At 43.3% G+C, this 25,837-nt stretch overlaps 1 protein-coding gene across 1 annotated transcript; it reads right to left on the bottom strand.

Annotated features, from left to right (window-relative positions):
* Positions 1–951: 951 nt before the first annotated feature.
* Positions 952–9,548, bottom strand: LOC132584547 (interferon-induced very large GTPase 1-like). The gene is given in 5 exon segments (XM_060256452.1): positions 952–3,702; positions 3,704–5,921; positions 6,031–6,421; positions 8,940–9,194; positions 9,323–9,548. Coding segments are annotated over 5 exon segments (4,479 nt in total). The 3' UTR covers positions 952–2,313.
* Between the last annotated feature and the right edge of the window lie 16,289 nt (positions 9,549–25,837).

The following is a 25,837-nucleotide window of genomic DNA, read 5'->3' as shown; positions in this document are numbered from 1 at the left end:
AAGAGGCTAGCTGGGATTTAGATACAGGTAGAAGAAGATTGTAGATTTATACCCCGCTCTTCTCTCTGAATCAGAGTCTCAGAATGATTTACAATCTCCTTTATCTTATTCCCCCACAACAGACACCCTGCGAGGTGGCTGAGGCTTAGAGGGCTCTTGCAAGAGCTATGGCTGACCCAAGGCCATTCCAGCAGCTGCAAGTGGAGGAGAGGGGAATCAAACCTGGTTCTCCCAGATAAGAGTCCACACACATAACCACTACACCAAACAAGGTAGGTAGCCTTGTTGGTCTGAAGCAACAGAATAAAGTTAGAGTCCAGTGGCACCTTGAAGACCAGCAAAGTTCATGTTATCACCATACAATGGGGCTGGCCTAGTATACTCTGGACTGATGCCTCCATTGGTTCCTGTAGACTGGAAAACCATTGACAGAATGGTTCCTCAGTGGAAGAGGCTTCCTTGGGAGATGCTGGGCTCTCCTTCTTCGGAGATTTTTAAACAGAGACTAGATGGCCATTTGACAGCAATGCTGATTCTGTGAACTTAGAGGACATGAGAGGAACGGTAGGCAGGGTTGTATCAGTGCTTAGTTCTTGTGACCTTTCTTACATGCCCAGGGAAATGCTGATTGCTACTTTGGGATGAGGCAGCAATTTTTCTCCAGGCCAGTTCGGTCAGGGATCCTGAAGGTTTTTTTGTCATCTTCTGGGCATGGAACAGGGGTCACAGGGTGTATGTGTGGTGGTGGGCGGAGTAGTATTTGTGCATTCTCCTACATTGGGCAAGGGGTTGGACTAGATGACCCCTGCAGGTCCCTTCCAACTCTTTGCTTCTATCAAAGGCCTAATCTTTGACCATTTATGACCTCTGCCTGATACACTGGAAGGTACTCATGCCCCTCCAGAGCAATTTAGAACCACTGTATTTTTTTCTTTGGAAAAGCAGAACTAATTTTCAGTAATTCAGTTTATTAACTTTCTTTTAATCCATTGCATCAGATAGTAAACAGTACAATCCAACATATGAAAAGAGTAAAGTCAGTACATAGAACAGTTGCTCAAGTTCAACATTTTAGAAACAATCTCCCCTCCCCTCAAAACCTGGTTGTCCTCTATACCCACCAGTAGTTAGAACATCTTTACCATTAACAAAAAGTGTAAAAAAGGTTCAACAAACTTTTCAAAGAAAGGCAAGAACTTGCACACACATGAATTGCAGTTGCCACAAACTGCTTTTTCTGATTCCAGTTAGGTTGTTATCACAGGGCAGTTGCTGTTCAGGAAAAGTACCTGGACTATGGACAGATCTCAGGAAGAAAAACAACGAATGAGGGCGGTGGGGGGGGGGGGGGAGGAACAGCAGAGAGAGAAGCTCTTGTAGGGAGGAACAGGTCATCAGCTGCTGAAAGCATTCCCCAGAAAGGGGCTCAAAATTTAGCTTCTTAACTTGACATTGGGCAAATCCTTCTATGAACATCAGCATTGTTTTAAGACTGGGTATTGTTCTAGGGGATCCATCTTAGAAGTGCTTTCTTTGCTGTCCAGTAAAAGTTGCCTATTTTGCAGAATGCTTCATTTTTTGCTTGTATGAGAAAAGTCTGGTAACGTGGCTTGCTCTTATAGAAGATTTCTTCCAGTTTGGGACTTTTAATAATCCCAAAGAATGCATCAGAATTAGGAGGATTATAAAATTGGTGGATGATGGCCTGGGTTAGCTGACTTCCAGTAGCCCAAGTAGGAATGGGCTTGCGTTACCAGAAGCTTACAAGTTCTGCAGTATGGAATTCACCACCATTCCCAAATGGCAAATCTATGGCAGGGCAATCATGGAAGGGCTTAAAGAGATGCTGAAGGTTTCTTGTGATTCAATGTAGTAATCTTATGGGAGGGAGCGGATTACTTTTAAACATACTTTTGACGGTAATAAACATTTCTGCTCTGTGGGAGCACTTAAAAAAAAGAGAGAGAGAAGTTCATGTTCTCTCTCTACATGATGTCTTAAGCAATAAAACCAGCTGTCAATGGGAAGGAGCTTCATTTTCTTTATATCCAGTCTTCACTGGAGCACATACATTGTTCTGGAGAGCAAGGAATGGATATTACCACTGATTTAGTGTATGACATTTTTAATTTATCAAATGACATTTTAAGATGCTTGTTTTAACAACCTAAATGTGTAACCTGTGTAACATGTGGAATCATTTCATGGCAGCCAAAAACAGCACTTGATTTTCATAGAGAAATTACAGAAATTTTAAACTGTTTCACTAATGCCAAATTCTGATGAAACCAAACTCTTTTAAGGTAATGGTGTTTACTTCATATTATAGGTTTCCTTTAAAGCCTTCAGTGCCTGTTTCTGGGTTATATTTTTCCAGTCCTCTGGCAGGTCTGCTGGCATAGCTTTGAACTGATATGCAAATTCACGATTGAACTCTTTAAAAACAAACTTCCAGTAATCGGAAGCATTGATACTGGGATCTGGCTGGATGCACCAATCTGGATAGTAGAATCGGTAATCTTTGTGTGGATGCCATTCCCATTTGGTGTCCACATTTCTGAATCTGCACTGGGAAACCACAAGAGTAGAACACAATTCATAAACAAGCTTTTCAGTGTCGAACCATCTAAATCTTCCCAGTCCTTCAGGGCGATGGACAGCTGCAAAATGCTCCTTATGGTCACTCCCTCCAGCCTCACAGGGCACTTTGCAGAAGGGACACTGCTTCCCACAGCCGAATACTCGTTTGAAGATCTCATCCTGGGGCTTCACAGGCAGTTTGGAGAGCTTGGATTGAAGTTCCAGGGCATCAAACTCAGATAGTATTCGTTTTTCCAAATCAGGAAGACAATTTTCAACACAGACAGAAAATTGCCCGGGATCAGACATGTTTTTAAACTGTATTCCCATCAGGTTGTCTTTAGAAATAACTAGTTCCTTCTGCATTTCTTTGCAAAAGAATTCTAAAAATTCTGAGATCTGCTGAAAACATTTGTATTTCAGGTTCTCTAGCATTTCCCAAATTTTATTTACTATTGAGAAGAGAATGTTCTTCTCCAGGTTCTTCAAATAATGCTTGTCTGCATAGCGGTGCAGTATTTGTCTCATGATCCAGCTCTTCACAAACTTTTCATAGGATGTGTTGTATTGCACATAGTTGTTGACACTTCTGTCTTCCAACAGCTCCTTCAGAATCGTAAACTGGAAAAAGCTCCGACTCGCATATCCGATGGCCTGTGTGCTATTGAGAAGATCATCCACTATTTCTATCCCAAGTCTTTTGTTGACATAGTCCACCAAGGCAGGATGGAGGCACAGGTCACAGAAATCCTTAGCCCGATTTTGTTGTTCATCTCTTTCCAGATAATGATTTCTGAAAATGGAGAAATATTGTGGTTTCAATTTTTCCAGGCATACCTGGGGATCATTTTCCTTAATGAAATCTTCATGTATCTTCTGAAAAAAATGAGCAGCTTCTCCTAAAATGTGAAGCTTCAGGTCCACTTCAAAGGAAGGCGATGTATGTTTTTGAATCTCACCCTCCTGGAGCATTTGATTGATGATATGCAGAAGTTCAACACAATAGGTTTCATCATAGTCTCCTCTGGAGTTGACCTTTTCATTAATGAACAAAATGCATTTGGACACCAATGAGTTAGCAACTTCCTCTGCATAAATGATCTTTAGAAAACATACTCTTGACGTTATACCATAGTGATGAATTTATATACTCTGATTTAACTTGAAAGGTGTTCATCCTGTAGTCTAACAAAGATTTTGCTTCTTGTACTTTTAGGTTGACTGAACTTCCACGATGAGACAAGTCCTTTCTCAAACACCTTTCAATATCTAGATAAATCTGCCGATTCTCTAAGTGAATGGGTGATATTTCTGACAATGTTTCTGTCCACATTCTTTCAAACTCTGTTTTCAGCTCTTGATTATCCAATCTGCGCTCTTCTTTCCTGCATTCATTAAGAAGCCTGTCAACTTTCCCTTCAATTACTTTCAAGTATTCCATTTGAAGTGTATCAATCTTGTACCGTCCCTTTTTAATGTTAAGGACATCATTGCATTTATTGTAAGAATAATTATCAAGTTCACGCTTGAGGCTGTTGGCACTCCTGACAAAATCTTCTTTGTACTTCTCTACCAGATGAAGATTTGATGCCCCACTTTCAAAGTATTTGTTCAGACTCTCCAAAATCTGTTTCTCCCCACATAACAATTTTGGTTGAAGCTCATTTCGCCACTTCAAGCAATCTAGTTCACCAGAAGAAGAATTCTGTATCAGAGTTAGCTGCTCAGACACCCAGAGGTGCATCTCTCTGCGGAAGCCCCAGTCCCATTCAGAGTATTTTGCAGACAGGTGGTTATAAGCTTCTGCTATGAGGCTGTTTCGGAAGCTGAAGATGAAGTTCTCATGTTTTACAGCATTCCAAAGACTCTTAACCCATTCGATAAATTGAGGGATGTCTTTGAGACTCTTTTTAACAGAACGCTTCCTTGAGAATTCAAACAGGTACTTCTTTAACTCAAAGACCTTTTCACTGTACCCTCGACTGACTGAAGCCATAGGTGGGACTCCGTGCCACAGGCCTGGAATGTACCAGTTGTGTATTTCTGGGTCATAATCCATGATGTCTGAAAACTTGATATCCCTGCCAATCTTTTCCATTTTTGCTGCAGCCTGGGTCATTTCATTGAGTTGTTCCAAGAGGCGATTCCTGTCCCTCATATTTTGGTCATGTGCAGAAACATCACTGACATTCTGATGAACAAACTGGCAGTTAGGTCTTTGCCCGATCTTCTCCATCCGCAGGAAGGCGTGAGCCACAATTTGCAGGATGTCCTTCATTTCAGAGGCATTCTCCATGGACATGTTCACTATTGTTACATCACTGAGCCCAATCACCAGAGTGGCCAGCTCATTGTCATGTTGATAGCTGTCTTCCAGTTTGGCCAGTTCAGGGGCTTTCAAGCCTTCTGTGTCAATCACCAGGATGAAATCACAGCCCAGCTCCTGAATCAGGTTCTCTCGGACCTTAAGAAGAGTCATGAAGGCCCCTCGTGTACATCGGCCGCTGCTCACAGCAAACTGCAGTCCAAACATGGTGTTGAGAAGGGTGGACTTCCCAGTGCTCTGGACCCCCAGCACAGTTATCACAAACATCTTGGATCGACTTCTCAGTTTGTTATTGAGTTGAGTCAAAACATCAGTTATCCACTGAAGGGAAATATTGGAAGCATCTCCATCAATCAGTTCTAAAGGAAATCCTTCCAGCATAAGGTCAGCAACAATGCTGGGGAAATGGGTAAACTGCCTTCTGTTTTTAGGTAATTTGCCTTTTCGAACCATCAGACGTTCCGCCTCATAAAACTGACCCAGCTCTCTCAGGAAGTGCTCAACACCCAAGGAGGAAGAAGAAATCAGCTGGTCTACCTCTGCTATCTTCTGGATTTCATCTCCTAAATTCCTGCATTTCTCTTTATACTCAGCTCGTAATTTGGAAATATTTCCCCTTGCAATCTTGTCCAGGTTGACCTTCATCCATTTTAAGAAGTAGTGCTTTTTTGCTGACTGTGAATGCTTGATGCTGCTGACAAAATTTATCAAACCAATACTGAGATCACACTTGTTCTGCTGCTCACGCAGGGCCATCAGTTTGTCTCTCTGTTCAGATCTGTATTCTTCAGAGGGCGTCTCCCCTTGCCTCTCCATCCTGCACAATTCTTTCTCCACTTTTGCCAGGTTTTTCCAGAGATCACCTTGGAGTTTCAGCATCTCTTTTTTGTAAACTGCTGTATCTCTTATATTGCCTGTGATTTCTACAGCAGAGCTGCGAGCATCATGACATTCTTTGAAATCCTCATCCACCCGGATCGTAAGATCATGGGCCACAGTAGCCATCTCTTGTATGCTCAGTCAGCGAATGAGGCCTCCATCTTTTCACAATGTCTCTCATGGCCCACAGCATCAGGGTGCAATGGGATACCTCTAGAGGAGGCAGAAGTAAAGGCAAAACAAACTGGCACATGGACATTTTGGAAAGGATCTCCTGCTGGAGGAAACTGTCAGAACAGAGCAGAACAGCACAAAGGACATCAAGGGGGTTCACAGAAACTCTTTTATCCATTCTGACAGTACAGAAAATATTCTCCTCGATTCTGTTTTCCTTCAATTCTTCTCTTCTTCTCCGACAACTGAATGCCTCCTTCTCAAGGCTTGTGCTCCTGGCTGTGACATTCATAGCCAAGACCTTCCTCAGAAAATGCCACGGCAAGTCTCCCATGGAACTAGGGATGCACTCCTTGAGACTCCCTGAACTTATTTCTAGGATTTCTTGCAGGGAGAATTTCTTGCTTTTTTTCTTCTGCAGCTTTAGTTTCCTGAGAACATCCTCTAGTGCTTTACTTCTTTCTGTAGGATGAAATTGCAGAAGTATTATTATTTTTATATCACTACAACTTAGTTCTCAGCTACTCTAGGCTCTCACTGGAGCACTCACTGGAGAAGACCCTGATGCTGGGAAAGACAAGGCAAAAGAAGGAGGAGTTGGCAAAAGATGAGATGGCTGGACAGCGTTACTGATGTAACTAACATGAATTTGAGCAAACTTCGGAGGATGGTGGAAGACAGGAGGGGCTGGCATGACCTGGTCCATGGGGCTGCAAAGAGTCGGACTTGACTGTGCGACTGAACAACAACAAACTCTAGACCAGGGGTGGCCAAACTTGCTTAACACAAGAGCCACATAGAATAAACATCACATGTTTGAGAGCTGCAAAACATGAATGTCAAATGTTGGGAGGGAGGGAGGAAAATAGATGGGGGGTGGAAAGAAAGCAACTTTAACTTTAAATGCCTTTTCCAAGCCACCAGCTGGCTTGGCTTGGAGAAGTGATTTAAAGAGACAAATGCCTTCTCCAAGATGGCTGACAGGGGTGGGGGAGGAGCTTTGAGAGCCACACAATATGTGTGAAAGAGTCACATGTGAGCCACAGTTTGGCCACCCCTGCTCTAGACTCACTTGATATTTTACTTACTTGTTACCCCACCTTTCCATAAAATAACTCTTGGCAGCCATGCCTCTCTCTTATGCATTTACAGCTTTCTACACAACTTACATGGCATAGTTCCCTTTTGTCAACTACTATTGCGAAGTATCAAGGCAAGAATGAACTGTCATTATGGCCACTAGGAGTTATCCTGGTGGCCCAAAGGCTTGCCTGCCCACTTGCTGGGGCAACCATGAGGGAGGAAGGGTGGCACAATAGTCTTGAGTTGGCAGAAGTGAACAAGTATGCCTCACTCAATGATAGAACTGAGCAAACTCTTGTCCTATTAAATACAGAAAAATAGCAAGAGGCACACAGAACTCAAGTTGTTGAGCTTTGCCAGAAATTCCAGATTTGGCATTCAGAATATTTGATATACATTAAAAACATTTGCAAATATTGATGCTTGGTTTTGTATAAGTTATTTTGCTCCCTGAGTTAATTTTGCAATCTAGTAGTAGTACTAGGGAAATGGAAGGAGGAAGGGAAGAGTCACAATCACCTAGACTGACAAGCTTTTAGAAAAAGATGATGATGGAAGGAAGAAAATTATGTTTCTCAAGGTGTAAGTTTTAAACTCTAAATCAGGGGTGTCAAACATGCAACCCAGGGGCCAAATCAGGCCCCCAGAGGGCTCATATCAGGCCCCCAAGCAACTGGTTGTCATCTGCTTCCTTCTCCCTCTCTCTTGCTTCCTTCTGCATCACAGCTTGCTTTGCCAGGCTTACTCAATCGCGCAGGAGCTGCAGCACAAAACCTCTATTTTCTTCATTGGCTGAGGCTCCTCCCTTGGGAAAGAAGGAGGGGGAGGCAGAGCTTGCTTTGCCAGGCTTTCACAATTGCACTACTTGCATATCAAAAGTGCTTTGTTTGTAACAAAAATGTTTCAATTGAAAGTGATCATGGGAATTATAGTGGTTATAATATGATGCCCTTGTATAGAGCTATCGGTGCAGCCATTATATGAAACACCTGTGTAGAACTATGGTGCAGCCTTATTTGGAATACAATGTACAATTTTGGCTACCGTATCTCAAAAATAGATATTGCGGAGATTGAAAAAGTACAGAAGAAGGCAACCAAAGATAATTCAGGGGTTGGAGCACCTTTCCTATGCCTAATATGGAATGTCAGAGAAGGAAAAAAAGACAGCTAAGGGGTGACATGATAGAAGTTTATAAAATTCTGCATGGTGTGGGGAAAGTGGATAAAGGGAACTTTTTCTCCCTCTCCGATAATACTGGAACTCAAAGGCATGTAGTGAATTTGATGGACAACAGGTAGAAGACAGACAGAAGAAAATATTTCTTTGCTCAGTGAGTAATTCAACTGTGAAATTCTCCGTCAGTGTATATAATGATGGCCACAAACATAGATGGCTTTAAAAAGGATTAGAGGGATTCAGAAAAGATAGGACCATCAATGGCTACCAGCCCTGGTGAATAAAGTGAACCGCTAAGCTAAGTGCAAGGAGGCAACATCAAGGGAAGGCTTTGGCCTCTATGCCCTGTTTGTTGGCCCTTCAGAGCAACTGATTGTGTTTCACACAATTGACAATTACTAACTAGATGGAATACCAGTCTAATCCAAAAGCACTGCTGTTTTGTTCTTATGTACAACCCAGTAGGCTCTTTCCTTTATCATTGAAAACAGTGTCCTGCTTTGGCTTCCAGATTTTTAAAAAAGATTTTAATCCCACCCTTCCTATTCCTTATGTACGGATTTGAACCTGGGACTCTCAAGTCCTAGCCTGATGTTCTGTTATACCAATCTAATTCTAGTGTGCTCATTGTCCAGATTTTTGGCTTTCTTTTCTGGAGGACAAACTTCAGAAACACAAAATCTCCAGGTTCTCAATATGGTCACCTCTCTGGACACACCTGGTTTCTCCATTCCATTTCCATTCTCAGTGGAATTTCCCTGGGTGGAGGACCGAACAACATCAGGGTTCTCAGCTTCGCTTCCTGTTCCTGAAGGCATTGGAACAGAGTCTGGCTTTTCAACTTCCTTTGCTGCCTCTGAGGACACAGAAGGAGCCCCTTCTGGGATCATGGCTGGACCCAAGTTCTCAGCCCCAGTCATCAGAAACAGTGCAGTACTTTGGATTTCAGTTTCACACCTGAGATCTACAGGACCTGAAGAAGCAAAAGAAAGAAAAAGGACTGAACAGCAATCCTGAGATCCTAGGTTCTTCTTTTCATAATTAACTTAGCATTCGCTGAGTGTGAGGTAAGTAAATTCAAGAGATTCTCAACATGCTCACCCCTCTCTGGGCACACAGCAGCCACAGCTGGTTTCTCCATCCCATTTCCATCCTCATTCTTCCTTCCTTTTCCCTGGGTGGAGGACAGAACAACATCTGGGTTCTCAGCTTCTCTTCCTGTTCCTGAAGGCACTGGAATAGCATCTGGCTTCTCAACTTCCTTTCCTGCCTCTGAGGACACAGAAGGATCCACACTTTCAACTTCACTGCCCTCCACTGGGGACATGGCTAACCCTACAGCTAACTTCTCTGTCCCACTTATCAGCAAAACTGCAGTATTTGGGATTTCAGTTTCATGCCTGAGATCTACAGGACCTATTAAGAATCAAAAGAAAGTAAAGGACTAAACAATAGTCCTGATCCTGAGATCCTGGGTTCTTCTTTTCATAATTAACTTAGCATTCATGAGTGCGAGGTGAGTAAAATTCAAGAGATTCTCAACATGCTCACCCCTCTCTGGGCACACAGCAGCCACACCTGGTTTCTCCATTTCACTCCCATCCTCAGCGGCATCTTCATTCTTACTTTCCTTTTCCTGAGTGGAGGATGGAACAACATCAGCTTCACTTCCTGTTCCTGAAGGCATTGGAACAGCATCTGAATTTTCAACTTCTTTTCCTGCAGCTGAAGACACAGAAGGATCCAGACTTTCAACTTAATTGCCTACTGCTGGGGACATGGCTACACCCAATTTCTCTGCCCCACTCATCAGCAACCCCACAGTACTTTGGATTTCAATTTCATGTCTGGGATCTACCGGACCTGATAGGAATCAAAAGAGAAAAGGAGCAAATGGTGATCTTTTCCCTGAGACCCTAGGTTCTTCTTTTCATAATTAACTTAGAATTCATTGAGTGTGAGGTAAGTTCAGATTTTCCTGGCCTGGAGACACATCAGTTAAGCAGAAAAGGCAGCACCTATTGAAACAAAGACATGGGAGTCCTGGAAAGAGAGACCACCTTTTACCCCCCCCCCCCACATGAGGGCTGTGCACAGCAAAGTGTGTGCTTGGGAAGGGGAAAACATACCCTATTAGTTTAAACAGAAACCTTTTACACAGGAAGCAACAAGTTGATCTGAGAAGATAAAAACCAACTGATATAATAAAACATACCTCACCTCTCCCACCATCCATGGTGGCTTACAAAAGCCAGCCAAGCACATATCTCCTTGCTAATCACTAAAGGTGAAACTTAACTTATACTGATAGGGATTGAGTTTTGCCTATGCATGGTACACTTCAGAAGGATGGAACATCCCTGATGCCATTTGATTTGGATACAAACCTTGGTTTGAGCTCTCAGTTCTTTCTCTTCTCACTGGGGATATGGTTCCATTTTGTCCTCCTGAAGCATCTGGGCCCTTGGCTCTAGTTTTTTCCTCCATGGAAACAGAAGCCTTCAGGATCTTTACATCACTTTCTGTCCTGGATGGCAGAGGAATGTTTGGGCTCTCAGCCTGGCTTGCTGCCTCCAGGGACACAGAAGTCTCCAAGTTTTCAGCTTGGCCCCCTTCCTCTAGAGGGCATGCGGCACCTGGTCTCTCCACTCCATTTCCATCACCAGAGGCATCCAGATTCTGAACTCCATTTCTGTTTCCTGAGGGCAAAGCCATGCCTTCCTTCTCAACATCCTTTCTTGCCATTGAGGAGACAGAATGATCCAAATTCTCATCCATATTTCTTTTCTGGGGAACCCAGAAGGGTGTATCAGAATCCAGGTTCTGAGCTGTATTCTCAGTATTACCTCCTTTCCCCAAATAACATGGTATTGCTTGAGATGTGAAGTTTATTTGTGCGATTTACAGGACCTGAAAAGGAAAAGTAAAGAACTAAACACAAATCCAGGTCCTTAACCTCTTGAATTTCCCAATGAAAAATTCAAGAACTTCCCCTCCCTTGCCTTTGACTGGAGAAAGAACCATGATAGAGCATCCCTGCAGACCTTTGTTTCATCACTGAGAGTGAAGGATTGATACTGCTGGCATTAGCCTCAAGTTGCCAGACCTCAGTGAGGAGCACAGATTTTTCCATCCTTTGTCCCACTCAGTCCCTTTTTTGTGTCTCTCACAGCTGTCACCACAGGACTCTTAAGAGGCTTACAGTCTGCCAGCCAGAAACAGACACCCCTCTCCCTTTTCAGCCAACATAGAGGCAGGAGAAAATTCTTAAGACCTTGATTGTTGGAGATGTTCTCCACTAAACAGGCATTCCCTGTTCCTTCTCTATAGCTTGGTATGTGTAAATGTTCCCCAAACATGAGGCTTTTTATTGGCAGACACCAAATGAGTCCAAATTCAGAAAAAAATGTCAAAAGTACTACACTGGATACAGAAAAAAGTACAGTTGAAAAGCTTAGCAGGACAATATCTGAGTACAGGAAAATAAAATATGGGTGGAGACACATTTCTTCTCCCTGCTTATCTCTGTGACATATGAAGAAAAGCCAAATCTGATTTGTTGATCAAACTAAAATGATCCCAGTTGCTTTCTTCATTTGATCAGTCATCTTCATTTGATCAGTCATCTCTCATATACTGGCACATCCCTGCTTTCTTTTATGGCGGCTTATCAAAACATGTTTCAAGGTGGTGACAGGTCAAAGCAAGAGCAAAGCACAAAATACTGTTAACAAGCCACCATCAATCCCTGTAATTCATCCTCATCCTGGAGATCAAAGGACAACGTCTCCAGCCCCAGTATTAATCAAGAAGCCAGCCCTGCAAGGTAGGATGCTTGTAAGTGGAGTCCCAAAAACAATTATTTTGGTAGCTGAGGCCAATATAAGCCAAGGTACTAGTTTTAAATTGACATCTCAAAACCCAAAGACTACCACAGGAATAAAATTAATAAGGTTTATTAAAAGAACTGGGCAAGGAATATAATTATTAGACCTGTGCAAAGCAAGGGAAGAAACTAGAAGCTACAGCCAACCTAAAATACTGATACATAAGAGCATAAGAAGTGCCCTTATAAGTATAAGCCATCCCAAACCTCCTACTCTGGCCACTGAAAACCACTCCAGTAGTCAGGCAGTCAGAACCCACTCTCCTTTTTGTTTTGGGAAAGTGAAAGCTCTACCATCTACAAAGTCTCCGTTTTCTACTCTCCAGGTTCATTACAAGGTGCACCTATCTTAGAGTCAGTGATTCCAGAAACAGCTGGAAATATACACCAAAATTTATTAACTTAAGGGGTGCTGCAAAGCATTAATCAATCAGTCACAGGCAAAAAGACATAAAACAAATAACCTTTAGTTACTACTATCTAAAATCTGCCTATCTGAAAAATTTGAACCTCACTCACTACCTTCAAGCATTTAGTCACCCACTGTACCCATCTGATAGAATAGAGAGCCTCGTCATACTTAACTGATATACCATGGAGACATGCCAAAGTGAAAAAGGGTAAAGAGTAGCTAGCCATGCACACTGAGAAACCCTCTTTTCCAGTAATCAGTGCATTACCCAGCAACCCAATGGCCATTCAAGGTCAATGAGTTAATTCACACCTGCTGTGAGAAAAAAAATAGGGAGGAGGGATGAGACAGTCTCCCAAGGTCCAGTCTCCAAGGAACAGAAACTGCTCTGCAGGTGTTACTAATCAGCAGAGAGAGTACTTCTAAACAGGCCAGAATCCCACAAATACTTAAAGAGGCCAGTCACCTAATTAGAATTTGAAACCTAAATTATCAGGTTCCTTATAGCCATGTTAGATCAGACTACTTGTCAATCTAGTCCAGCATCCCATCTCACACAGTGGCTAACTAGTTCCTCTGGAAAGCCAACAACAGGGCATAGAGGCCAAGACTTCCCCCTGATGTCGCCTCCTAGCTCTTTAGTCTCTCTGAATGTGGAGGTTCTCCTCATTCACCATGGGTAAGTAGCCTTTGATAGATTTATCCTCCATTAATCTAATCCCCTGTTAAAGAGGGAAGGGTTGGAGGTGGGGTGGCTCTGTATGTCAGAGAGGGTATACAGTCCAGTAAGACTGAGGTCAAAGAATTAGTTTCCCTTCTAGAAATGCTTTGGATCAAAATAGAGGGCCCAAAAGAAAATTTAACTATGGGAGTTTGTTATCGCCCACCAAATCAAAAGATAAGAGGATTATTATAATATGATGGAAGGATTAAAGATAGCGGCTAAATGTAAAAACTGTGTCGTAATAGGTGATTTTAACTACCCGCAGATTGATTGGGTCAATATGTGTTCAGGTTGAGAGAAAGAGATTGAGTTTCTAGACGCTCTCAATGACTGTGCTATGGAGCAGATGGTCGCAGAACCTACCAGGGGTGGGACAAGGCTGGATTTGGTCCTAAGTAATGCCCAAGACTTGGTGAGAGATGTAAAAGTGATCGCACCGCTTGGGAGCAGTGACCATAACGTTATTGATTTCACCATTTGTATAAATAGGGAGTTGCCCCAAAAGACCAGCACAACCACGTTTAACTTTAAAAGGGGTAAATTCTCTGAGATGAGGAGGCATGTGAAGAGGAAACTGAAAGGAAAGGTAAATACAGTCAAAACCCTTGGGAAAGCTTGGAGGCTATTTAAAACTACAGTCCTAGAAGCTCAGATAAAATATATAGCACAAGTTAGGAAAGGCACAAACAAGTATAAGAAAAAGCCTGCATGGTTAACAAACAAAGTAATGGAAGCTGTAAAAGGTAAGAAGGACTCTTTTAAGCGGTGGAAAGCTAGTCCAAGTGAGATTAATAAAAGGGAACACAGGCTGTGACAAATCAAATGCAAGACTGTGATAAGGCAGGCAAAAAGGGACTATGAGGAGCATATTGCAAAAAACATAAAGACCAACAATAAAAATTTCTTCAAATATATTAGAAGCAGGAAACTAGCCAGGGAGGCAGTGGGGCCCTTGGATGACCAAGGGGTAAACAGATTACTGAAGGAGGATAGGGAAATGGCTGAGAAGCTGAATGCAGTTTTTGCCTCAGTCTTCACTGTGGAAGATGAGAAGTGTTTGCCTGTTCCAGAACTGCTAATTTTGGAAGGGGTGTTGAAAGACCTGAGTCAAATTGAGGTGACGAGAGGAGGTCCTACAACTGATTGACAAATTAAAAACTAATGTCACCAGGTCCAGATGGCACACATCCAAGAGTTCTGAAAGAACTCAAATGTTGAACTTGTGGATCTCCTGACAAAATATCTTTCATTGAAATCTGCCTCCGTTCCTGAGGACAGGAAGGTAGCAAATGTCACCCCCATCTTTAAAAAGGGTTCCAGAGGAGATCCAGGAAATTACAGGCCAGTCAGTGTGACTTCAATTTCGGGAAAGCTGCTAGAAACCATTATCAAGGACAGAATGAGTAGGCACATTGATGAATGCAGGTTATTGAGGAAGACTCAGCATGGGTTCTGTAAGGGAAGATCTTGCCTCACTAACCTGTTACATTTCTTTGAGGGGGTGAACAAATATGTGGACAAAGGGGACCCGATAGATGTTGTTTACCTTGACTTCCAGAAAGCTTTTGATAAAGTTCTTCATCAAAAGCTCCTTAGTAAGCTCGAGAGTCATGAAGTAAAAGGACAGGTTCTCTTGTGGATCAAAAACTGACTAATTAATAGGAAACAGAATTAGTATAAATGGGCAGTCTTCACAGTGGGGGACGGTAAGCAGTGGGGTGCTGCAGGGCTCAGTACTGGGTCCCATGCTCTTTATCTTGTTCATTAATGATCTGGAGTTGGGAGTAAGCAGTGAAGTGGCCAGGTTTGCAGATGACACTAAATTGTTCAGGGTGGTGAGAACCAGAGAGGATTGTGAGGCACTCCAAAGGGATCTGTTGAGGCTGGGTGAGTGGGCGTCAACGTGGCAGATGAGGTTCAGTGTGGCCAAGTGCAAAGTAATGCACATTGGGGCCAAGAATCCCAGCTACAAATACAAATTGATGGTGTGTGAACTGGCAGAGACTGACCAAGAGAGAGATCTTGTTAGATAGCTCACTGAAAATGTCAAGACAGTGTGCGTTTGCAATAAAAAAGGCCAACGCCATGCTGGGAATTATTAGGAAGGGAATTTAAAACAAATCAGCCAGTATCATAATGCCCCTGTATAAATGGATGGTGTGGTCTCATTTGTATACTGTGTACAATTTTGGTTACCGCACCTCAAAAAGGATATTATAGCATTGGAAAAAATGCAGAAAAGGGCAACTAGAATGATTAAAGGTTTGAAACACTTTCCCTATGAAGAAAGGTTAAAACGCTTGGGGCTCTTTAGCTTGGAGAAACCTCGACTGTGGGGTGACATGATAGAGGTTTACAAGATTATTCATGGGATGGAGAAGGTAGAGAAATAAGTACTTTTCTCCCTTTCGCATAATACAAGAACTCATGGGCATTCAATGAAATTGGTGAGCAGTCAGGTTAAAACGGATAAAAGGAAGTACTTCTTCACCCAAAAGGTGATTAACGTGCGGAATTCACTGCCACAGGAGGTGGCGGCGGCTATAAGCATAGTCAGCTTTAAGAGGGGATTGGATAAAAATATGGAGCAGAAGTCCATCAATGGCTATTAGCCACAGGATATATATATATGTGTGTGTGTGTGTGTGTGTGTGTATGTGTATGTACACACACATATATTGGCCACTGTGTGACACAGAGTGTTGGACTGGATGGGCCACTGGCCTGATCCAACATGGCTTCTCTTATGTTCTTATTCCTGTGGTCATCATTACACTCTCTGGCACTTTCTGTGTAAGGTAGTATTTCCTTTTTGTCCATCCTGAACCTACTGCCCATCAGCTTTATTGGATGCCCTTGAGTTCTAGTATTTGGGAGAGGGAGAAAAAGTCTCTCAATCCCATGCATAATTTTATAATTTTCTCACGTAGCCATCTCAAGGTTGACTCAGCCTTCTATCCTTCCGAGGTTGGTGAAATGAGTACCCAGCTTGCTGGGGGGAAAGTGTAGATGACTGGGGAAGGCAATAGCAAATCACCCTATAAATAGTTTGCCAAGAAAACATAATGATATGACATCACCCCATGGGTCAGTAATGACTTGGTGCTTGCACAGGGGACTATCTTTACCTTTTTCACCATATCCTCTCTTAAGTTGTCTCTTTTCTAAACAGAAAAGTTCCATACTCTTTAGCCTTTCCTCAAAGAGAAGGTGCTCCGATCCTGTAATAATCTTGGTTGCTCTCCTCTGTACTTTTCCCAGCTCTGCAATGTCCTTTTGGAGGTACACTGACCAGAATTGTACACAGTATTCCAAATGAGACCACACCATACATCTTACAGGGGCATTACAGTATTGGCCATTTGATTCTCAGTCCCTCTCCTGATAACCCTTAATACTGAGTTTGCCCTTTTCACTGCTGCAGTACACTGGGCTGACATTTTCATTAATCTATCCACTATGACCCTGTGATCTTTTCCCTTCTCAGTCACAGCAAATTCTGACCCCAGTAGCCTATACTTGAAGTTGGGATATTTTATCCAAGTGTGCTTCACCTTACACTTACCAGCATTGAACATTGGGGAGGGACAGTGGCTCAGTGGTAGAGCATCTGCTTGGTAAGCAGAAGGTCCCTGGTTCAATCCCTGGCATCTCTGACTTAAAATGGTCTAGGCAACTAGGTGTGAAAAACCTCAGTTTGAGACCCTGGAGATCCATTGCTAGTCTGAGTAGACAATACTGACTTTGATGGATCCAGGGTCTGATTCAGTATAAGACAGCTTCATATGTTCAACAGCACTTGTCACATTGTCACTCACTCACCCAGTCTGTAGAGGTCTCCCTGAAGCTCTTCACAATCAGCCTTAGTTTTCCCCATCCTGAATAATTCTGTGTCACCTGCAAATCTGGGCACTGCACTACTCACCCCTAACTCCAAATCATTTATGAATAAATAGTACCAGCCCCCAAACAAATCCATGTGGGACCCCACTGCTTACTTCCCTCCCTTGTGAGAGCTGCCCTTTGATTCCTACTCTTTGCTTCTTGTCATTTAGCCTTTTTTTAATGCGTAAAAGGACCCATCCTTTTATCCCATGACTGCTAAGTTTACTCAGGAGTTTTTGTTGGGGTACCTTGTCAAAAGATTTTTGAAAGTCCCAAGATACAATGTCCACTGGGTCAGTCTACATGTTTGCTCACTTTCTCAAAGAACTCCAAAAGGTTGTTGAGGCAGAACTTCCCTTTGCAGACAGAAGCCATGCTGATTTCTCCTCAGCAGGCTTTGTCTCTCTTTTAGTGATAGTTTACTAACTTGCATAAGGTAACCTGTCTCACATCTGAGTTCCTGCAGGTGTCACCAGGACCTCGAGATACATCAGTTTTTAATTTCCCCAAGGGGTCTAGAATGTCATCTCAAGCTGGCTCAGTTCTTCAGATTCCCTCCCTAAAAACATAGGCATAGCAAACACAGAAGCAAAAAAGTCACTGAGCTTCCCTGCCATCTTCCTTTAGCAATCCCTTCCTTGGTCATCCAAAAGTTCATTGCTTCTCTGGCTAGTTAACTGCTCCAGATGTATTTAAAGAAATGTTTATCTGTCTTGATACTTTTTGCAGCCAGCTCCTCAAACTCCCCTTTTGCATGCCTAATTATGGACTTGCATTTCTTTTGCCAGAGCCTGTGGTCCCTCCTGCTCAGTTAATTGGGGCAGACTTTCCACTATTAAAAAGGAAACTTCTCATAGTTTCCTTTACTTGCATTGTTAACCACACAGGACTTCTTTTAGACTTGGCAATGTCTTTCCTCACCTGTGGAATGCATTCTATTTGGACTTCAATAACTGGGGTTTTAAACAGTTTCCAAGCATCCTCGAGGGATTTGACTCTCCTGCACTACTTCTTCAGCTTCCTTTTTACTAGTCCCCCCATTTTTGTAAACATTCCCTCTTCTGAAATTAAAAAAAAACGCTTTAGTCCTCCAACCCAGATGTTACCTGCTCAAACTGAAGGCACAGAGTCCAAATAGTCCCAAAATCCAAAAGGCAACTATTCTGGCCACACAAGGCCTAAACCAGAAAATTAAGAATCAAGAAATGCTCAAAGGCACAAACTGGAATGAACAATCTTCCTTTAAACCCAGCTTGAACAATCAGGCTGCTGCTAAGACATGTGACCACATAACTCCACAGCTGACACATATTTACAATACAATATCCCCAGCTCCCTCCTGGTTCCTGGCCTTGAAACTCTTGGCCCCATGATCTCACTTGCACCTGTGCCTGACTCCCATCTCATCATAAGAACATAAGAGAAGCCATGTTGGATCAGGCCAATGGCCCATCCAGTCCAACACTCTGTGTCACACAGTGGCCAACACACACACACACACTGTGGCTAATAGCCACTGATGGACCTCTGCTCCATATTTTTATCCAATCCCCTCTTGAAGCTGGCTATGCTTGTAGCTGCCGCCACCGCCCGTGGCAGTGAATTCCACATGTTAATCACCCTTTGGGTGAAGAAGTACTTCCTTCTATCTGTTTTAACCTGACTGCTCAGCAATTTCATTGAATGCCCATGAGTTCTTGTATTGTGAGAAAGAGAGAAAAGTACTTCTTTCTCCATCCCATGCATAATCTTGTAAACCTCTATCATGTCACTCCGCAGTCAAGGTTTCTCCAAGCTAAAGAGCCCCAAGCGTTTTAACCTTTCTTCATAGGGACAGTGTTCCAAACCTTTAATCATTCTAGTTGCCCTTTTCTGCACTTTTTCCAACGCTATGATATCCTTTTTGAGGTGCGGTTACCAGAATTGTACAGAGTATCCTTATTTCTCATGAAATTGCAACTTACTACATTCCCAGAGAGATGCCGTCTATAATTTTATTAGGTCACAAAGCTTGACTCTAAATTTTAAAAAGCCTAGAAACAGCTAGAGAAAGGCCAGTTCCTTGACAGCATGGCTACCCCGGAAGGCTCCAAAGACTGGCTGCCCCCCTTCTTAAAGTCAGTTGGTCTCATTCTCCAAAAATAGTCTTGTGTAAACAGGCAGCATGGGAATTTCTCCATTTGTTAGCTATTAGTGAGTACCATCTTTCCTTTGTCTCCCTTCTTGGCCTCCCAATTGTTTTACTGCTCCTTCTCTGTTGAGGAATAAAGAGGAGGAAGCTACCTCTCTGTCAAACAGACAACTGGAATTTGAGTTTAACCTCCTGAGCATTCTAAGGGTGCAAAACCCAACATTCATGTTGCAAAGCAAAAACATTCCTACACAAACACTTGGGTGAAGAGTCATTCCATCGCAAGCCCAACACAAATTAGCCGTGATTCAATTACATTCAACAGGTACAGATACTCCAGGCATAGCTGAATATTTGCTTGTTAGGCAGCTCCATTACACAGAAGTATGAGATCTTCTACAACTGACCAGGGGCTGGGGGAGTAGGGAGTAGGGAGGGAGTTTGGCCTACACTGTGCCTTTAACATCAACTTTGAATGCAGGAACCAGCAAGAGAAGCTTCTCAGGGCATAGCTATAAACGACATGGCTTGTTAATCATCACAAGTCAACACTCAGTTAAAAGTCAGATTAAGAAGTTGGCAACTTTTCATTGCCGTGGGAGGAGGCACAAACACCAAGCAGCAAAAAATCCACAACTCTCCATTTCCCAAATATTCAGAAAGGGGGCATCACAAGGTGGGGAAGGCATACCTCAGGCTTTTTCAGTCTAGGAACTCTCCCTTTCTCAGAACTGTGCCAATCAGGTTTTGTAGCAACCCGGCGGCATCCTTCATGCGACTCAAGGAGAAGTATTAGCCCAGTGGGAGAAGCAGGTGGAAAGGAGTCTGTTGGAACAGGAAAATCATAATGCAGCACGTGTAAATTAGCTAAAACAAAAGTTTACTGCGGGTTACACGGAGGAATAAAATAACAAATAACCTAGCTGACTGACTAACTTACCTTAGAACAGAGAAAACCATGAGAAATGCCAATCTGCCAGAAAACACATCCTAATTTCAAACTGACCAATGACCAGGCTAGAGGTCAGTTTATTAGGTAAGGATCTTCCCCTTGTAACCGCAGGAAACCTCTACTCGATGCCCTATTGGTTCTAAGATCACTAACAATTAACATATATAAACAGAAACAGGTTAACTTTTTCATGACAGAAAAAAGTGAACTTTCACATATCTCAATAGACCAAAGTTTGTGTCCAGTGGCACCTTTAAGACAAACAAAGTTTTATTCAAAGTATAAGCTTTTGTGTGCAAGCACACTTCTTCAGAGATAAACAATGGAATAAAGTTCTACTTTCAGGAAAAGGGGGGGGGGGGTCATCTGTTAGGAAGGACCAAGATGCATAAGGAGAGCTGAAATAGGATCAGGTTGAGCTGTTTAACCATAAGATGAGAGCAGAAGGCGTACAGGAGCAACTTCTCTGTATCACTCTGCGCTCTTGTTATACAGCGTTAGAAACCCCATCATGCCATGATCCCCAACACGGTGCCCTGTGAGTGTCACCCGCCAAGTATATCTGTAAAGTAGATGAAGCCAGATGGGGCTTTTGCCTAGCACACACACTTCCTCAGATACAATGATATTGAAGTTAACAGTATGTGTGTATACATATATGACGTGAGCAGCAAATGAGCATTTCACTTAATGAAGATGTTTTGACATATACAAAGGCAAAACAACAATAATAAGCTAAGTTCATAGTGTCACCATCTATACTCCCTGTAAACTGTGGAGTCTTGTGAGCAACTGTGGAGTCTTTGTGAGCTACTGACATTAAAGATGTGAGTTACTGCATAAATTAGTTTCCTCGGGAGCCATTTTTCCTGAGCGAAGACAAAAATGTGTGAACAAGAGGCTAAAAACTGTGAGCTAGTTCACACTAACTCAGCTTAGAAGGAATACTGGTCACATTTGTTTGGAGGGGGGTAGAAAAAAACAGTGAAGCAATATATATATATATATATATATATATATATATATATGTCAAAATAAGAGGTAGATGTGCTCAGTGGCAGAGCATCTGCTTAGCATGCAAGCCCCAGGTTCAATCCCTGGCATTTCCAGTTAAAAGGATTGAGTCAGGTACAGGGTGATATGAAAGACCTTGTGGAGCTTTTGGGCTCTTGTGGCAGCCATTCCCTTCCCTTCCCCTCCTTGCCTGGCACCCAGCTGAATGGACACTTAATCTCTGAGGGGGAGGAGGTGGGACATGGTGAGCCAGCCAGCAGTCCCTGGGGAAGTAGGCTAAAGCTGTGGCTCAGCCTGGAAAACAGTGCTTCTTCTTGCCCAGCACAGCATCTGGCTCCCTTTGACCCTCTTTGTTTCCTTTCTCAGTCGTGCTCCTCCCCGCACTTTCCTTTGACAGCTGTGCCCTCTAGCTGTTTCTTGCTGTTGCTGTGTTTTTAAAAGGTGATTTTTATGAGCTGCGTCCGCTGCTGCCTGCTTCTGATATGTAATTTCTTGGCAGTGACTGCTTGCTGCAGCCCTGCAAGGTGCAGCAGCAGTTCCCATGCAAGGCATATGCAAGGGCACCTGTTGGCTTGCTGAGGGTAGGGGTGGGGCATGAGCAATGGCGATGGAAAGTTTGCCATTGACTGCCTCTGCATCATGACCCTGGTACTCCTTGGAGGTCTCCCATCCAAATACTGGCCAGGGCCGACCCTGCTTAGTTTCCCAGATTTGACGCGATTGGGCTATCCAGTACTGCAGACTATACTTCAACAAGTTGGGACCCTGTAAGGGCTTGTGGGAGGCATCTCATTTCCTCCTCCCCTATTATTTCTGCTTTTCCTTTCCTGAAAGCCCACATAGCCTTTCCCTGCTTCCTTTAGGATTGCCAACCTGCAGGTGGGGCCTGGAGATTCGCTGGAATCACAACAGATCTCTCAACTACAGAGATCAGTTCCCAGCTCCAGGTTGGGAAATCCCTGGAGATTTAGTCATGGAGCCTTGGGAGGGTGAGGTTTGGAGAGGAAACAACCTCAACAGGGTATGATGCCATAGAGTCCACCCTCCAAAGCAGCCATTTTCTACCGGAGATTTGATCTCTGTCATCTGGACTAACAGTTGTAATTCTGGGTGATCTCCAGCCCCCCATTTGGAGTGGAGATTGGCAACCCTAGATCCCCTGGAAGGAATGGCTGCTTTGGAGGGTAGAGTCTATGACATTATACCCTTATAGCCAGGCCTCGGATTCAGCAAGAGCTCACAGGAGCACAGCTCCTGAACCTTTCTGAGGGTTTCACCCCCCCCCCCCCCGGCTGTCCATTGAATAGTAGGTGCAACTGCATAACAAACCCTGGACGAGCGCCACCATCTGTTTTTCTACAAAGTGACCCCTGATTATAGCGGATTACACTAAATTGTTCACGGTGGTGAGAACCAGAGAGAATTGTGAGGCACTCCAAAGGGATCTGTTGAGGCTGGGTGAGTGGGCAAATGAGGTTCAACACGGCCAAGTTCAAAGTAATGCATATTGGGGCCAAAAAGCCTAACTATAAATATAAGTTGATGGGGTGTGAACTGATGGAGACTGACCAGGAGAGAGATCTTGGGGTCATGGTAGATAACTCACTGAAAATGTTGAGACACTGTGCAACAGCAATAAAAAAGGCCAACGCCATGCTGGAAATTATTAGGAAGGGAATTGAAAACAAATCCGCCAGAATCACAATGCCCCTGTATAAATCGATGGTGCATCCTCATTTGGAATACTGTGTACAATTTTGGTCACTGCACCTCAAAAAAGATATTATAGCATTGGGAAAAGTGCAGAAAATGGCAACTAGAATGATTAAAGGGTTGAAACACTTTCCCTATGAAGAAAGATCAAAACACTTAGGGCTCTTTAGCTTGGGGAAATGTCAACTGAGGAGTGACATGATAGAGGTTTATGGGATTATGCATGGGATAGAGAAGGTAGAGAAAGAAGTACTTTTCTTCCTTTCTCACAATAGAGAATTTGTGGGCACTCAATGAAATTGCTGAGCAGTCAGATTAGAACTGATAAAAGGAAGTACTTCTTCACCCAAAGGGCGATTAACACATGGCATTCAGTGACACAGGAGGTGGTGATGGCTGCAAGCATAGACAGCTTTAAGAGGGGATTGGATAGACATGTGGAGCAGAGGTCCCTCAGTGGCTACTAGCTACAGCGTATTGTTGGAACTCTGTCTGGGGCAGTGATGCTCTGTATTCTTGGTGCTTGGGGGGGGGGACAGTGGGAGGGCTTCTAGTGTCCTGGCTCCACTGATGGACCTCCTGATGGCACCTGGGGGTTTTTTTGGCCACTGTGTGACACACAATGTTGGACTGGATGGGCCATTGGCCTGATCCAACATAGCTTCTCTTATATTCTTAAACTATTGAAAGATATCTTGGGATTGTAGTGGAAAGATGGGTGAAAATGTTAACCCAATGTGTAGCTCACCCTCAGGGTTCTCTTCTGGGGTGCAGTAATTTCCAGACACGGCTTTAAGGTACAAAGAAAATTTATTAGTCTAAGGGGTGTTGCGAAATGCAAAAACTACTTGGTCAGAAACACAGAAAAATGAAACAATTAAACCTTTCTAACTAAAATCTATCTGAGAACTCTTAAGCCTTACTGACTTGAAGTCTCTTCAAGTATCATTCTTCAGCTTATCTCATTCATCCAGCAAAACAAAAGTCTCATGCTTGGCAGGCGTAGCAGAGCATCACCAAAGAAAATAGTCAGCTGTGGTGGAGGTAGTCCATCCCTGAGGACCCACAGATTCAAACCAGGCACAACCAAAAGCCACCTTTCCGAACACTCACTAGCTAATCAAAGATAGATCAATTAATTGGTGTCTGTTGTGCAGGAGACTATGGAGGTAAGATAGAAGCTCTATAGGAGCAATCTCCCAAGGGCAAACTTATCATGGAAAAGAAACAGCTGTGGCTAATCAGAGGAGCAAAAGCTGTAACTGAGCCAGAATCCTAGCATGTGGCTCTGGTGGGATGCATTCAGCTGGATGGGATTTCCATTCTGTGCCTTTGGTGTCTTCCATAGGTCTTGTGCGCTTTCTCCACTGCAGTTGCCAATACAGACAACAGCAGTGGAGTTTCCACCCGGTGGGTTTCCGTATCTCAGAGCCCCGTGGTGATCACCCTTCCAGTACCCCTGTGGTTCAGATCCTTGTATCTCCCATCTTGCCACCTTAAGATGACCCAAATGTCAGCTGCCTTACTTCAATGATGTAAGGTAGCCTTTGTGTGGATGATCTATAAGTCTTTAGGAGTTTGCAAAACTTCAGGGGCAAATGGGCATTTGAGAGGTTAGGCAGCCCTTTCTCCCCCATTTCAAAAACTTCTGGCAGCCAGTAGAAAGAGAGTTGTTTTGTACTCCTCCCCCTGCCTTGATGATGATAGTCCAATATTTTTCTTCCAGGCACTTGGCAAATAAAGTGTCAGATGTAACACTGTCTGGTGTTCATCAGCACCAAGGGCCTCACTCAGTGCCTGTCTGAGATCTGCTGTTTTACTGCAGTCACATCTGATACGTATACCAAAAGTGTAGATAATGTGGCCTTGTCTAGGAGTGCTGCTTTTATAGCTTCATTTTTAAATTACTTGATGGGAGGGGGGGCACTGGATGATAACATTGTATATTTAGTCAGTGGGAGTGGATTGCTTTGCTGTTCACCCTTCCTGTTTTGTGCTGTTTTCATAATCCCTAAATTTAATTGTACAAACTCTTGCTGGTCAGCCAATGTCACTCAGTTTGCCATCACCACTCATAAGATGATGACTTGGCACCCCTCTTAGAAACAAAGATATAACTGACAACCTAACAGAGAACTCTAAAGAGACAGTGAAGAAAAGTCCCTTAAGACAAAGTCACATACACTGATCCCTGCAAACACCTGCTGTTCCCAGCTTAGTGGAAATAGGGATCCACCTGGATGTAGCCTTGATGCTAATTCCTCTTCCGTATCCAGTCACCTCTATTAACTGTACCCAAACCCAATCACCATTCCCAGCATCCCAGAAATTCCCATCCTACAGCACCTATGAGTCTGGAATCCAAAGTAAAGTCTGCTGGCTTTTAATGGCCACAGGGCTTTTTTTTCTGGGGGAATGCACTGGAATGGTGTTCCAGACCCTCTTCAAAGAAACAATATTCTCAAAAAAAAGTCTAAAAATTCATGAGGGGCACCAGGAGATGTTAAAACAAAGAGATTAAAACAGGGTTGTTTCAAGGTCATCAGTGTTAGGCACCAGAAGCAAGACCCAAAAAAAGAACTGAGGAAGTTAGTGAAAGTTTGGAAACTGCTTTAAAGTAGTGGTAAGTCCATAGTGCATGAAAGTAATATTGCTTCAAAGAATTCTGTGTGCTTCTTCATTTCCCTCTTGAGAATTCCAGCATCTCTTTTTGCAGAAGAAAAGCCCTGAGTGGCCAGTTGTACTCATGAGTTGTTTACAATAAGCAGGGCCTTTTTAAAAAGGAATGCAGTTCTGGCTGGCTTGGTGTCAAGGGGTGTGGCCTAATATGCAAATGAGTTCCTGCAAGGCTTTTTCTACACAAAAGCCCTGTGTGAAACAATGGTGACACCAGGGGTGT

The sequence above is a fragment of the Heteronotia binoei genome, chromosome 15 (genome assembly GCF_032191835.1).
Source record: "Heteronotia binoei isolate CCM8104 ecotype False Entrance Well chromosome 15, APGP_CSIRO_Hbin_v1, whole genome shotgun sequence".
NCBI lineage: Eukaryota > Metazoa > Chordata > Lepidosauria > Squamata > Gekkonidae > Heteronotia > Heteronotia binoei.
This window is presented reverse-complemented; position numbering and strand designations above follow the sequence as displayed.